The sequence below is a fragment of the Nasonia vitripennis genome, chromosome 2 (assembly GCF_009193385.2).
Source record: "Nasonia vitripennis strain AsymCx chromosome 2, Nvit_psr_1.1, whole genome shotgun sequence".
Classification (NCBI taxonomy): Eukaryota; Metazoa; Arthropoda; class Insecta; order Hymenoptera; family Pteromalidae; genus Nasonia; species Nasonia vitripennis.
In genome coordinates this window covers 15294914-15310588 of record NC_045758.1, presented here as the reverse complement: position 1 = coordinate 15310588, position 15675 = coordinate 15294914, and the positions used below count along the sequence as shown (strand labels likewise).

At 44.7% G+C, this 15675-nt stretch overlaps 1 protein-coding gene across 2 annotated transcripts in view; it reads right to left on the bottom strand.

Moving 5' to 3' along the window:
• Positions 1 to 15675, bottom strand: part of LOC100121068 (lachesin) — a 149613-nt gene that overhangs the window by 48189 nt on the left and 85749 nt on the right. For both annotated transcript variants that reach the window (XM_031922889.1, XM_031922890.1), the window contains exons 3-5: positions 13230 to 13437; positions 4977 to 5135; positions 4620 to 4748 (exon numbers count right to left, since the gene is read on the bottom strand). In XM_031922889.1, the coding sequence (XP_031778749.1) occupies positions 4620 to 4748; positions 4977 to 5135; positions 13230 to 13437 (496 nt within the window). The remainder of the gene's footprint in view (positions 1 to 4619; positions 4749 to 4976; positions 5136 to 13229; positions 13438 to 15675) is intronic.

The following is a 15675-nucleotide window of genomic DNA, read 5'->3' as shown; positions in this document are numbered from 1 at the left end:
AAAGAGAGCAAGACGTTTAAAAAAAGAGCCGAACGAGAGAGAGAGAGAAAGAGAGAGAGAGAGAGAGAGAGAGAGAGAGAAAATGAACACGCGAGGGACACCTTCGGCAAGTGGAGAGGATCGCAAACTTTGGTAATTTCACGAGTCGGGCAGCAGCAGGGCTGCGCCAGTCGAGCGGATGGGCTTTTGCAGGTGGCTTAATTTTTGCCGTAACACGTCTGTCGGCGCGCGCCCGCTTGCCAGTAAAGCGAGATACGGCACGGATTTTTCTCGTTGCTGATTTTAATAACAGATTGCCTCTGTGCGCGAGCTCGGGGAAGAAGGGGAGGAGGAGGAGAGTTACACAGTAGATATAGGCGGCAGCCGAGGGAGAGCTTGAGTCACTGCTTATACGTGACCCTGGAAGCTCTGGCTGCTGCTGCTGCTTTCTCTCTTGGCCTAAAATCTTCTCTCTCTCTCTCTCTCTCCTTCTTCGTATACTTTTATCTCTTTCTCTCTGGGCGTTTCGCTGGGCAAAAGGGAGCTACCGAGAAATAAATTAAAGGATTTCTTATTGCAGCCTAAGACGAGGAATAGATGAAGATGGAAAATACCTCGCCTCGCTTTGCCGGCGTCTCGTCGGCCTTAGCTTTTTTCCATTTTCATTCCTTTGTCTCTCTCTCTCTCTCTCTCTCTCTCTCTCTCTCTCTCTCTCTCTGTTTCCCTCTCTCTCTCTCTCTCTCTAACTCTCGCAGTCTTTTCATTTTGATCCGGGCATATTGTAACAGATCGAATTTCGCGAAAAGCGCGGCACGCGAGCGGTGCGGATAATTGCATTTGATTCCGCTCCGAATATTGTTGGATTCCGCAACTGAATCTATATGTATACACGTATATTGTGGCGGGCGGTATAGATGGTACTCGAGTTTGCACGGAATTCGCAGCAATATGACAGTTTCGAGTATTTCAAGATTTTGCGGAAATGCATTTTCCTAATTGATACGAGACGCGTATATCCAATAAGTTTACCTCATCGGACGCGGGCATATCTCTTTAAAAAAAGCAAAGCATAAGAAAAAATACCCCCGTCAATCAAGTGTTGCGGTAAAGCAATAATCCAGTGGCATATCTATGATCGCTCGACGAGAGAAGCTCGTTAATCGGCGGCGAAGCTTTCGCGCACGGGGCCATAATAATGGGGGCGCTCTCGAGGGCACTCGCTGTTCGCGCGCGCGTCGGACTAGGTACTTTTTTGCGTTACGCCTCGTAAAGCCGTAATGTCATTGGCACGAGAGTGGCGGCGGCCTTTTGGACGGCTGTAATCTGTCGACGCGGGTTTAATTAATCTCCGCTTGGCCATTGGTTTAAAAATACAACGGAAACGCTGTCGTCGACGTAAAACGCTCTCCCGGCCTGACCTGCGCACGCTCGCGCTCTTACTTTTATTCAATTTTCATCGAATTAATTCTTTCGAGTAGCGCTTTATCCATTCGCCAAGCGGCTACCACGTCTATTTGGTTTTATTTTTCGTTCAATTATTTTTTTCCGTGTTCGCAATCTCGACTCGTAGCGTACAGAATGGCAACGATTTACGGGGATATGGAGGTATGTTTTTAGTACTCGTAATATATGACACTGCCTACAGTATATCGACGATATTAGGATTATTATATTACGTTATGTGCATCAATGTTCAGAGCTTTTACCGTGGGAAAACGGTAATAAATGCACCTGTTGTGCGCAGCGTCAGAAAAACTGCAAAAAGTTGAATCTGTTAAATTTAATTAGAGGATTATACAAGCTTATTTACCTCTGTTCTTTTGCGATCACCGAGTGTCAAATAATTTGAAATGAGCTCTCAAAAGGAACAAAGGTTTTGTAACAATAACAACGTAACGTAAACGGTCGTTTAACTCTCAACTCTACTCGTTTTTAATCATCCTCCTCGTTTTTTTTTTTTGCGATACGACACCGCGAGTGACGACTGCCAGTATTACATTGAAAAAGACGCGTGTAAGCGCATGCAAGTGAAAAAAATACGCACAATTAAGGCGCGTGCAGCGAAATAAAACAAGCAAATGAACGAAGAGAAGCGAGAGAAAGAGGTGTGCGCAGTGCGGCTTTGATCTCGAGATAACTGCAAAACAGTGGCGAGCGTCGAAAGCCAATTGAAAAAGGCTGAGTATAGCGGGCGCGTGGCGAGGCTTGCCGCGACGCGTTGCTGCTGCGGCTCTCTCTCTCTCTCTCTCTCTCTCTCACTCTCTCTCGCGCACGAAAGTGTCGGTAAAGCGACAATAGACGGAGGAAAGAGGGAACGCGAGGACGGCAGTGAAAACGGTAATGGCGTGTTACAGTTGGCTCGAGCTTATTTTTATGTCGCCGCGGCTTTTCCACTTTCTCTTCCTCCTTTCTCTTGCGCTTACTCTCTCTCTATCTCCCTTTCTCTGCATCAGCTATCTATCTCGACCCGCGCTCGCCCCTATAAAAGTCTTGAAAGGAGAATGTGGAAGGAGAGAGAGAGAGAGAGAGAGAGAGAGAGAGAGGGAGAGCGAATAAACGGAAGTGAGACAGTGACAACACTCGGCGCACAGAGGTGACGAGAAGGAAAAAAAGAGGGAGAGGAAAAAGAGAGACCGCGGTAAAATAGACAATGAGCCCAAACCACGCTCTCGCTCGCTTTGTCGTGTGCTCGCGCGGCTCTGTTCTGCTGTTAGCCTTTTTGTGGGCTATTAAACTGTGTACACGCGCGAACGTGTGTTTTTATAACTCGACATCTCTGATCGTTGTCTCACGTTTTTAATTTCCTTTTTATGTTTCAATTATTTGCGCTGCATTTTTCTTTTTTTTTCAGCAATCGTTGCGTGGGCTTTTTATCCTCGCTTCCCGCTGTTTTTAACCGCTTTAATATCAATTGACGATAGCCACGGTTTTGTAATCCATTATCGTTATTTCAAGCATGCTTTATTAACTTCAACGACGCCTTTTGCCACTAAACTAACACACTTTATCGTCAAAACATAGTTATTCGATCAAGTTATCGCCACGACATTCAAGCAAAGAAAAACCGCGGCCAATTCATTGGCACGTAGCTTCCTCCAACTAAATTTATTAGTCCAATAAATAAAATATTGTTTTAATATATCTATATATCTGCTTGCTAATATATGAGGCAATTTTTATAATACACAATTTAATAAAAGTTTTGGATAGTTCATTGTCCAAAAGTTTGCTGACCCCTCTGCTTTCTTATTATAGAATACGAACACTGTTGTCAATTTTTTTTCACAGAAATTCACGCATGTTTACATGTGTTCCTAACCAACCTAACCATCAAAACAGCAGGTTATTCATTAGATAGGTCGCTTGCGCAATTTGCAAGAAAACGTTAGTTGAAAACCGCTTGATAGAATCGTTTAAAATTTTAACAGCAGATAGCTTTTTTTATAGTAAATCACCAAATAAAATTTTGAACCATTTGACTACATTGTTTTAGAGATATAAGAAATCAAAAAAATTTCAAAAAATAATTGAAACCTTGATATCTTACGAACCATAGGGGTTTGAAAGCTGTTCAATAAACTTAGCCAAAACACGTAAAATATCTACTTTTCTCCGAAATTTCAAGTGCAATAAGGCCTTTTTGCGTCCGTAATCGAGGCACAAAAAAACTCATTTTTTTCAGTTTTCGATTTATTACTGAAAAAATAAGTAGTCAAATCACTTGAAATTTTAATGGGGTATAGTTTGACACGTGACCCATTGACATAATTTTTTACGCGAGGTTATGACGTTTAATTTCAGAGATATGAATTTTAAAAAAAAATCGCCTTTTTCATTTTATCTGCCGAACAAAGCGGTCAATCCCGAGTACCAAACGAGGAAAAGTAGGTAATTTTATTCTCTTTCAAATGCATTATAGCTGAATTGTTTGTAACGATGAAATGATTGAAAAAAACGCAAAATAGTGTTTTTTAAAAATCAAAAAATGGCCATAAAAAGAATATAGTTAAGAAATAAAAAAATAACTGTTTTTCCCGAATTTAGAATCCAATAATATATATGCATGTCAAATTTTATTGATATTAACAAAGTAGTTCCAGAAATATTACGGTATACACACACACACACACACACATCCATACGGACATTTTCCAAAAACACTTGATTTGAACTTCTAACACACTAAAAAGTATTTTCTAGAAGTTTTGAAGAAACTCAAAATTTTAATATTACAAAGCTTCCTCTAGGAGGAAGCAAAACTGAACCAATAAATTGCGTTTAACGAGACAAGCGTAAAGCAAACGTTAAACCCTTGCTCTTGTCCGGGATCAGCAGTGGTGCTATAGAGGCGTGGCGGCACTCGTCCCTTCAAGAAGCCGAGTATCTCGAGCTTGCGTACAGCTCGAGGAGAGCAGAACTCAAGAGTATTTGCCGAGAAAGCCAGAGGCTCCTCGAGCTTCAAAGCCGTCCTCTCTCGGTTTATTCTGCGGGGATAAACGGCCTTTCCGGCTGCTTGCTCACGCTTGTGCACGCGGGCTTGCGCTCGCGCGGCTTCATTCACGCGCGGATCAGCGGGGGGTCATATGCTCTCCCACTCTCACTCACTCACTCACTATCTCCTTCTCGAGTGCTATACTCACAGTCGACGGACACCTTGATCTGCTTGCTGACCGAGGGCGGCACACTGTTGCTCGCGATGCAGAGGTAGTTGCCCATGTCGAGCCTCGAGATCCGCGTCATCTCCAGTGTACTTCCGATCCATTCGTTCACTGAGAATAGGATATGGATTTATCAAAATCTTGGAACTCCGTATTTTCTCGAGTGTTTGAAGGATTTATACGAGGAATTTCATAATCGACAGACGCGTTACTAATTGAATATTCATTAATGTAGCATTAAGCACGTTGCCTGACTACAATCGGACTTTACTACTTAATCTGGATGTTTGTAACGAAATGGATGTTTATTATAAGAATTTATGCATTGTTAGAACTTACCTGAAAGCGTCTTATTAATTGAGATCTGTTTGTTGTCATCCCTTTTCCAGCGAATACTGGGCGGTGGGCTGCCGGTCGCTTTACACGTGAGCGTCACATTGGCTCCTTCGCGAACAATAGCGTCCGATGAGCTTTGCGAGTCGTCAATGTTGGGTGGCACTGTAACACACAAAAGAAAATGGATTGAGTGAGTTTAATAAAATGCAATCATAGAAGTGGAGGATATGAGTTCTTACCCTGGTAAAAATATTGATGTAATTTGTGATGTATTAAAATTACGTATTTCATCATGTAATTTAGATATGTGATTTGTGACGTCATTTTGTCATGTACTGATTTCGAACGTTTTATCACGTAATTTTATGACTTTTTAGAAAAATTAAAATATTTCAGCTTCACGAAACATTTTTGCGTAATTTAAGTATGTTCTTTGGTTACATAAATATTTAGTTCTAGATACTTAGTACTATTTGTTAAAATTAGTGATCATGTAGGCCCTACCATGCGGATGGTAGTGCGGAAAATAGGGGCTAATGAGTGATGAATATTATTGTTTTTTTAATTTTTTAATTTAGTGAAAGTACTAAAAATAATTCATTTCTGAGGCATAAGCCCCCACTTTCCGCACTACCATCCGCATGGTAGGGCCTACATGATCACTAATTTTAACAAATTTTAAGTATTTAGGAGTATAATTATTTTGAACTAAATATTTATGTAATTAAATAACATACTAAAATGACGTAAAAAGTTTCATGAGGCTAAAGTATTTCGATTTTTCTAAAAAGTCATAAAATTACGTAATGAAACGTTCGAAATCAGTACATAACAAACTGACGTCACAAATCACATATCAAAATTACATAAAGAAATACATAATTTTAATACATCACAAAATCACGTCAATATTTTCACCAGAGAAAAAAATTAAGATTCCAGATTCCAGTGCCACATTCAAATAGTATATCATAATTGAAATGGTTATTTATGGAAATCAAAAACTTGTATGCTAGCAGTAAGACAAATTCAGTATAGACATTTCATTACGGTTAAAAACAGTAAATATCAAAGAATAAATAATACTATCTTCCACATTTCCCACAGCTGCACTGCAGGGATTTCACAATCCTCGTGCTCCACAGGAACAATCGTAATTCAGTCGCAGAATAACGAAAGCAAAGGGCAGGTGTCGGAGTCGTGCAGATAAAAACTGCAGCGTAGATAGAAAAAAGAGAAATAAGGGTGACGCTATACAGAGAAAGAGACTTGCACACTCGCGCACACACATGTCATTACCCGGCTCGTTCCCCCAAGAGAAGGACTATGATGGAATTTGCATCTGAAAGGGCTCGGGATGAGAATCGAAAGGGCGCGAGAAGCGAGGAAAAGTCGTCGCCCTCGACTCTCTGACACACACGTACGCGCGTACTCTGAGATAGCTACGCGTCTCGCACGATGAGGAAACGTTGAAAGTGAAGTGACATATATGCACCCCACTCGACGCCCACTTCTTTCCTTCCTTCTTATTTCATGCTGCACCTGCGCAGATTTATTACGAGAAATGAAAAGAGCTTTTTAATGATATAGAGACGAGAAAAAAGTTTCGATAGCCAACGCGTGCAGCGGGTGTTTATGAGCACACAAATCTGTAGTTTCGTGTATGTGCGTGATCACTTATATACATAGCATTACGATTCTCAAAGAGCAACGCGCGGGAATTTCGCGAGTTCAATTGACTTTGAAATTAATCAAAGCAACTTTTGAACTACGCGAATATCAATCTAGTGAAAGATCACAGGTTCGCGGTTATTACATAATTAATCAAATACTACGTAGTGATTTCGCACGATGTGTTATGGAAATAAATTCCTGGTAATTAGTGATTGGTAAAGGGTCGAGGTTTAATAGAGATTGACAGACTCGTTAGCGTATTCGATGTAATTGAAAGCCGATTATTATTCGCATCAACACGCGTAATGTCATAAAGACGTTACGGTTATAACTCTATGCGATGCGTTGAATAAATCAATTTAGCCCTCAGTATATAATGTGTGAACGATGGTTGAAAATAGACAGGGATCGATCAATGAGGTTCTTTTTCAAACGTGCGATTTCCAACAATTAGCAAATCACGCCTATGGCGATGCGAGCTCCGGGCGTGAAGGCATTATTAACAATAACAGCTGCGCATCGCCACCTACAGCCGGACAAATTAATGAGCTCCCGAATAATGAGTAACGCGCGTCAATAGTCCGGGGGTGTATGAATTGAAATCGATAGGACGCAGCACGCGTCGCATAAAACACCCGACGTATTAGGGAGCTTGTCAAGCGAGTGAAAGACCAGACGACAGCCAGCGGGCCTGGCCATATTAGAGCAAAATCAGTCGGACAACTGACAGGTGTCCGGCCGATCCTCGTCGCCGTAATACGCGTCCATCTCGGGGCGAAAAAAAACCCAGGGGATGAAACGAAAATTCCTCTCGTCTCGGGCCCGGACATTGACGCGCGCGCGCGCGCGAGAGAGAGAGAGAGAGAGAGAGAGAGAGAGAGATTTGCCTGACGCTGCAGCGCTTATACACCAGCAGCCGGTCTAATTCGGGACTCGGCCTGCTGTTTCATTACGAGACGGCGACAAGAGCTCGTGTAGATTTACCTGACAGGATTTTTCGAGGCATCGGTTTATTGATCCTTTTTTCCCTCGCGCTCTGCAGAGCTGAGGGTATTTTTCTCACTGCCGAGAGAGTTCATCGTACGAAATTAATGTTTCAACACGACTGGACGTGTGCCCCTTGAGCTATCTATCTATCTATCCTTTATTGGAAGAACGTCCGATCTGATCAAGAGAATTGATTATTTATAAAGGTTAATCGATCCGTAAGTTTCCTGGAAAAAATATATATTTCAGAATTGAATCAATGATTTGGAGTTGCTTCGGGCGAAGCTTCTCGCAATTTCGATTTTAAGTCGAATAGGCTTTCGGTATGATCATGCTGCGATGAGCAAACAAAAATGAAAGCTGGCTCCTCGAATCGATGGAGAAAAACTTTTCCAATCCAATTTTAATCTCGGCAGTGATACGCTCGCTCGCAGAAATATTTGAATCATACACCGATGACTACCAACAAAGTCGCTCGAAATACAATTAAGAGCAAATTATTTCTACTAAAACCGAGGACTATTACTACGCCAAGACAAACAGCGCCGACTCGACACACGTGCTCGTATCTCGCGAGAGCGATCGCTCGCGCCTGAAACGTCGCCGCGCATAAAGGATCGATGTCTCCGCATCGAGGGTGCAATTTGCCGCTGCGTTCCCCCGCGCTGCGAACCCACAGCCGGTAGCTAGCACACGGAGCGTCGCAAAGAAGGAATTGCTCGTTTCACCGTCCTTCGACAAACATCGTATGAGTTATCGCAGTGCAAACGCAGAAGTGCCTTTGCCGCGGTGAGCTTTTCTCTCTCTCTATCTCTCTCTCTCTCTCTCTCTCTCTCTCTCTCTCTCTCTCTCTCTCTCTCTCTCTCTCTCTCTCTCTGGCTCTGTGTGTGCGCTTATAAGCGAACCAGCAGCCTCGCTTACTATAATATCGCGAGACTGCGAGCCGAGGAAGACTCGAGTGGAAAGAGAGGCTCGAACGGATGCGGCGCCGCGTTTTACTTCTCGCTCTCGCGCTGTAATATTCCACGGGAGGAGAGAAAGCAAAAGCTGCTTACTGCAAGACGTGCAGCCGCGTCGGTTGGCAACTAATAAGTCAAGATTAATTTATACGGTTTGTTTTGCTCGCTTTTTTCCACTCTCGTAGCTCCGCCGAGAGCTGCCTCGAGGAAATCTTTATTGGGATTCGCCGAGGAAGAGAGAGCAATTTCAGAGGCGCAGCTAGACTTGAAATGCTACTTTCGAACGCGCTCGCCTGTGTATAGCTGTACATTCTGCCGCATTGCCGTGTGCCGAAATCTTCGCGAAATTAATAAAGAATATGAAACAAGAGCACAGCACCGTAGACACGCGGCGGCGAGCGAGCGCGATACGCAACGAGAGGAAGAGATACACGCAGTATAGCGGAGAGCGAGTGAGTCGTATAGTGTCCTATGAATTACCGCAGGTGTTGGCCGATATCCTGCATTAATGCTAATGCGGGGGTGTTGCCGAATTGTTCTGCGGGGGCGCAGATTGAAGGTAGCGACCGCCGCCACCGCGTGTTATACTGCAGCGGCAGCAGCGCTCTCGCGCGCACGGACTGTTGATGCATTATTCAGGCGGAGAGCGCCGCCTGTTGTGTGTGCGCGCCCGAGCTGTGCTACGCCATGTCGCGCGTTAACTTGCCCTAAACTCTCTGCGTCTCTCTCTCTCTCTCTTGCACACTACACTGTCTTCCTCTGTATGCGTATGTATGCATCCGCGAACGCGTGCAAAGATGGCGCGCGAATAAGACTCCGCTGTCGTCGAAGAATTACACGCGTGAAGGGTCGTCGCGCCCGCAGACTGATGTGGTGTGAGAGACTGCTGCTGTTGACATGATTTTTTTTCCGTGACGCGCGCGGCTGTGTGAATTCGCGGGAATTCGAAATAAGGAGGAGGAGTGTTCTATTGTCGGAGGGGAAGCTTGCGATTTTCCGGTGCTTTTGGAAATTCGTTGCGACAGATTTGGAGATTCGATATCAGTCCGTTTGATTTGGCCAGTTTGCGGATGACAGTTTGGTAGGGTGTTTTGTTTGGTTGATACGAAATTAGAAAGAATGGTCGAAAGGAATAAAAAATGTATAGCTTGTGCTGCGCTGAGAAGATCGATGCGGCAAAAAAGTGTTCGGTTCGTATTCAAAAATAGAAATAATTGAGCGCATGTAAAAATGTACGTCGCATGTGCAATGGCAGAAGCTAGTTAGGTGAATACACGAAGGCGACACCTGAACATTTTCGAATCGGAGTCAAGTGGGCGACGTATTAATGAAAACCGAAACGAAATTATAATTAACCGAAAAATCATATACCTATATGCGATATTGAAGAGCCCGAAAAATCTCTACAGCTGCACGACCTTATTCGCGGAAAAGCGCAATTTAAACATTGCAACGCGTAATCGCGAAAGTATAGGGTCTCGTCGCTGACGCACTTGCGCGCATTATCTGTCTTGTCTTGTTCCGAGAGAGCTTACGCACTCGACGGTGGCGGCGGCGGTACGGGGAAGAAGCGCGCTTGGAAAAGAGTTCGCGGCGGCGCTGATGCGGCGACGGCTGACTGGCACTGACAGCTGCCTCGTCTCGGCTTATTTTAGAAACACTGTTTGCAGTGCGATCCTTGCGGCTGACAGTTCATCGGGTCTTACGAAACGGATGTGCGCGCTCTCCCGTAGGATAGCGACTACCTATATAGCTGCTATGCTTTCATCGTCGAGTTCTCCCCCTCTTTCTCTCACTTCGTTTCGCGAAAGCGCCACGCGCGCTTATAAGTTATAAGTTCAATGAGATTCTGCGCCTATACTTTTTCTGTCCATCGCCGTCGCTGCTGCTCGATTGCTGCGCACGCGAGTTAACGCAGCTTAATTTTATTGAAAAACGACAAGATGATTTTTATATATTTGTACCTATTCGACTTTTTGCACAAGTCATACAAGAGTCATACAAATTTAAACAAATTTTGAATCATGTCCATTAGCTACCAAGTTAAATACAGCCAACTTTTACAACGAAATTCAATCTCGACTTCTCTCATTGAGCTTGAAATTATATATTAATTTGTGGAAATGGAGTCTAAAAATGAAGAATATAAATTCTGTCGGTCTTCGGAACGCTGTTGTACCTGGTTAGGACGTTCGGAAAAAACGTTTTGTAAATTTTTACGTACAAGCCTTATTGTGTGTAATAAAATCTTTCCGCGTACAGTTTTATTTCGCACAAGCACTCGCTTGTTTATCCGCACTTAAGCAGCGAAACTTTCAATCAAGTCTGTATGTACGCACACAGTAGGAGCAACGGAAGAAGGTCAGCAGAGCGAGCGATCCATCATCGACGATATTCGCGAGCAGCTCCGTCCTGCATACAGCCCCCTCGAGCGCGAACGCAAGTGTGTGAGTGTGTGTGTGTGTGTGCGTGCGCGCGCAAAACGGTCAGTGCGTGCGTCGCGTCGTAAAATGTAAATCGCGGCTGTGTAGCAGTAGCAGTAGCAGCAACAGCAGCAGCAGCAGCTCTGTCTACAGCATACACAGCGTTCGTCGCTCTTTCCCGCCGCGCACACTTTGGACTAGGAATAATTGCACCCCACACAGTCGGGACGATATACATTTGCCGAACATGCGACTACACTCGAGCGAGTACCGCTGCGCGCCGCGCGGCTCGTCGAAATTCAAATGAGTCCGCGGCGCGGCGCCGTATCGCGGAAATGAAATTAAGAAAATTATTATACGCCGCGTATGCGAGGCGGCCGGAAACCAAGTCCTGGCCTATACTCGTCTGGCATTTTTCTTTTGTTTGATTTCGTTTCGCTCGGCGCACGACTGATTGCGGCAAATTGCAGCCTGGCGCGAATGGCATTAGCGCTAACTTGGCGATGACGGAGGGAGAGTAGTCGTTGTGTGCTTTTTGCGCGAAATCGGCTGGTTCGTGTGGAATGGTTTATATCTTTGTAAATAACCGTGTGTATATTGCCGATGCCCGCATTGGATATTCAACGGTTTAAAGATAATGCGGAACGCTTCCTTTTTCGATCGAACGATCAATTATACGTCTTTATTTATTTCGTCTTTGCGGCAAACACCGCAATCGACGTCGTCCTTATTTCGAACTTGGTCACTCTCCGGGCAAATATTTTTTCCCTCTCTAACGAGTATACGCGAAGAGAAGCGAGAGGAAAGAGGTAAAGACAACTTTTTTGAAAGTTTCTCAGCTGCGCGAGAGAGCCGGCCGGCTGATGTATATACCTACGCAGAGACATCCGTTTGTTCGCCCTTAGAACTTGGCAACATTGTGGCTCGGGGTCCTTAGCCGCTAGACAAGAGAAGTCCAATGAAAGTGTCTGTTTGGGGTAAACACGAGAAAGAGGGTGATCTCTTCTCCTCTTCTTTAAACCTCCCCTCAATGCCGGCGACGACTGCTGCGCGCCGCGCCGGGAGAGCTTGTATGAAAGACGAGCGCGAGTAGCAGAAAAAGAAACGGGTTTTGGGTAGGGGGAGAGCCACCGCTGCAGCGTACCCGTCGGAGAGGGTTGAGAGGTGCACACGACACGCGGTAACTTCAGTCTTCGCTGTGGAGAGTAGCGGCGGTAGTAGTGGTGGTAGTATAGGAAACGTTATGCGATCGGGAGAACCCCGGCGTCGTCCACTCGGGAGGAAGGCTCTCGGTATCTAAGTGCGTAAGTAAGTTTTCGCTCGGTTCGCCAGCCGAATCGAATAAAAGTCAGATACCCTCTAGAATCCGCCGGTTCTCTACTCTATTTACGAAGCGAATGGCAGGCGGAAAAATCTAATAGATTATTTCGCCGGGGCGAAGGAGAACACGTGTACACAATACACGCACACACACACACATATATATATATATATATATATATATATATATATATATATATATATCGTGTGTACTCTCTGTCTCGTTGCATCGCGGCAGCTGAACGGGGCAATAGCCCACTTTGGCCGACACACTCCGCGAGACATTGAGTTATGGCAGTTGCGTGGCATTATGTCGGCTGCTGTTGTGTGTGCGTCTCGTGTTCTCAGCTCTGCGCCGTGTGTGCTGCAGTCGAGATCGAATTCGGTGGAGAGGTGGCGGTGGCCGCCGCGAACGGGGGAAATGAATAAGAGAGAGGGAAAGTCCCGCAGAAACAATTAATCTAGCTCTCTGATTACTCGCGGGAGGCCAGCGCTCCTTTTCTCATCCGTGTTTCCTTCTCCAGTCGCCTCTCTCTCTCTCTCTCTCTCTCTCTCTCTCTCTCTCTCTCTCTCTCTTTCTTGCTCTCTCTTTCTGCGGGGAGCCGTCAAAACTCGAGATATTAATATGTTCCGTGTCGGAGCGGCTATATATATACCTCTTCTGTCGTTCGCCCCCTTTCTAATTAAATTATATTAGTGTCTCCGCTTCTGGTCCAAGGACGGCCTGATGGGACGGTCAGCGGAAGGTGGATTTTATTAGGAGAAGAACCTTCCGATCGAGATTAATCTCTCTTTCCGATCCTCCTCCGCTCCTTTATTATTCCCGAGGGCTCGATGTCTCAATTTTTAGTGAGCCATCGTGCTATATAGGTGTACGAATAAAAGAAACTCACCGACAACGTGCAGGTATCCGTACTGCGTTTTCGCAGTGGCAGTGTTAATCTGGCACATGTACCTCCCCTTGTCCTCCTCTTGTACATCGTTGATATGTAGGTACCAAGTCCGATGCTTGTCGTGCGACACGGATATTCTCGGATTCCTCGTGATAACGTGATTGTGCACCGTCAAAATAGCGCTCTGGTCGAACAGCATCCACGCGACCTGGAAAACAAGAGCGTACGTACGGGAGATTAGTTTTGTACACACACCTCGCTCGCGACAAGCAAATGAAAAAAACGCCGCGCGAATGTTTTCGGTATTGTTTTTGACGCGCGTATACGCCTGTGGATAATCGGTTATCCATTTTTTTACTCCAGAGATGATGGCTGTGATAAAAGTAAGCCGCTCTCGATAATGCGTCTATAAATCATTCTGACTGCTGGAAATATGAACTCGTCGAGACTGCATAAATACCGTAGTTCATCGTATACTGTGATATCGATGTCTATCGCACGTCTACATCGAAAAGTTAGGATCGACATTTATCAGCTGTGTATATCCTACTCTAAAAAAGAGAGGAATCATCAGTCTATTCGTTCTCTGATTGGTCGTCGATTGGCCAATAAGATTATGAGATAGATGGCGGGACGCGAGTGATAGTTTGTTTCTAACCTATAAAAATATTTAATATAAAGCAGAGCGCGCATTGATCTTGCTAGTATAATTAATCGATGATCATCGCGACTTGGTGGACGCATTGGTTCGCGGTAGTAATTGCAGGAAAGCGCACCTGATCCGACAAAAGGTCGTGAAAGCTCGCTTTCGGAGAAAGCTTATATATATATATATATATAAAGGCGATATGTACGGGCTGGCTCTGCAGATAGATCTCGCACGAGGCGCAAAGAGAGATAGGGGCTACGGTGTCCAGACGTATAAGAAGTCTTCGCGCAGCCGCCGCTCTCTCTCTCTCTCTCTCTCTCTCTCTCTCTCTCTCTCTCTTTTGCTTTCCGAGATAGATGCTGCTCGAGTCTTAGAGAAGAAGAGATAGAGAGAAAGAGCTCAGCCGGTGCGGGAAAGGTGCGAACGCGCGAAAATTCGTTACGTGAAAAGTGCAATCGCGCCGGGGAATCCCCGGGAGAGAGAGCGGGGGAGGGAGGGAGGGGAGATATAGAAGCCTCGAGAGAAAGCGAAGAAATGATCCGCGATACGCTTTCGTCCGTGGGGAGAGAAAGCGAGAGAAAAGGCAAGAGGAAGAAGAAACAAGCTCCTGTAAGCAAATGGAATCCCTTTGTAACGAACGATATCTTCTTAAAGGATTAGCTGTGTCTTTCAATGACGGTAACTCTGTACCTTTATTCGTATTTAATAAGAAATCCCTGCTATTATTTTTCCTCGCGTTTTCTCCTCGTGTGATATAATTTCTTTGTGGTTTTTCGAGGGTGAGTACTTTGACCGCTGCAGCAGAGGATTATTTTGCTCGACTGTGTCGAATTAAATTGTTCAATTATACTTTGCGAAGATCCGGAAGCACTTATGATACCACAATGATTTGTTTGATTTTTGAATGAGATTAAATTTGTTTTCTATTTCTATGCGTGGGTATAATTAAGCAGGGAGCATAAGTCTAATGTCTCAAAGATCATATTTGTTATCGAGTGCAGAGATAAACCGGAATATTATGTTGTATGGACTTTGATAAGTGTGCCATCGTCGGAATTTCATCTCTTTACCGTGTGTGCGTTATAATGTTCAAGTTATTTGAATTGAAACCCCGCGCAAATGAAGCTGGCTATATCAATTCAATTTGATTGATTTTCGAATATTATTTTTCACTTGCGATGCCAGATATTTATCAGGCCAAACAAACACGGAATTCACTATAGATATCATCATACCGCAGACAAACAAAAAAAAGCCAACAAACAAAACTGGATGACCTGCCTGCATCCTTATGAAATCGTAGCGAACCTGAAAGAGCCGGTCTCTACATAACTAATTCAGATCGTAAAAGTTTTACAACCTTTGGCATTCACTGCAGCTATTCCCCCAACGCGTTATATCCCCGTGGAAAAGTTAACAGTGGCTGCAATAGCGACGAGCCGCGAAATTTCTTTGAATCGATCAAAGCCTCCGCGAAGAGAGCGAGAGAGAGAGAGAGAGAGAGAGAGCACAGCGTTACGGCCATTCATAAAGCTCGGCTGGGCAGAACTTTGGCCCCGCGTATCCGGATATATCTGTTGTTCCAGAGTGCGTCTCTCGCTCGCTCTCCCTTTATTCCCCGGAAAACAGTTCGGTCCCGAAAAGTTTGTCGAAATCCACGGCAGGCCTGCGACCCTCACGGAGAGGAGTCATGAAATATTTATGCTTTCCAACACGACTGCGGGAATAAAGATGGAGATATGACGATATTTTGATAACACGCACAAAAGAGAGAGAGAGAGAGAGAGAGAGAGAGAG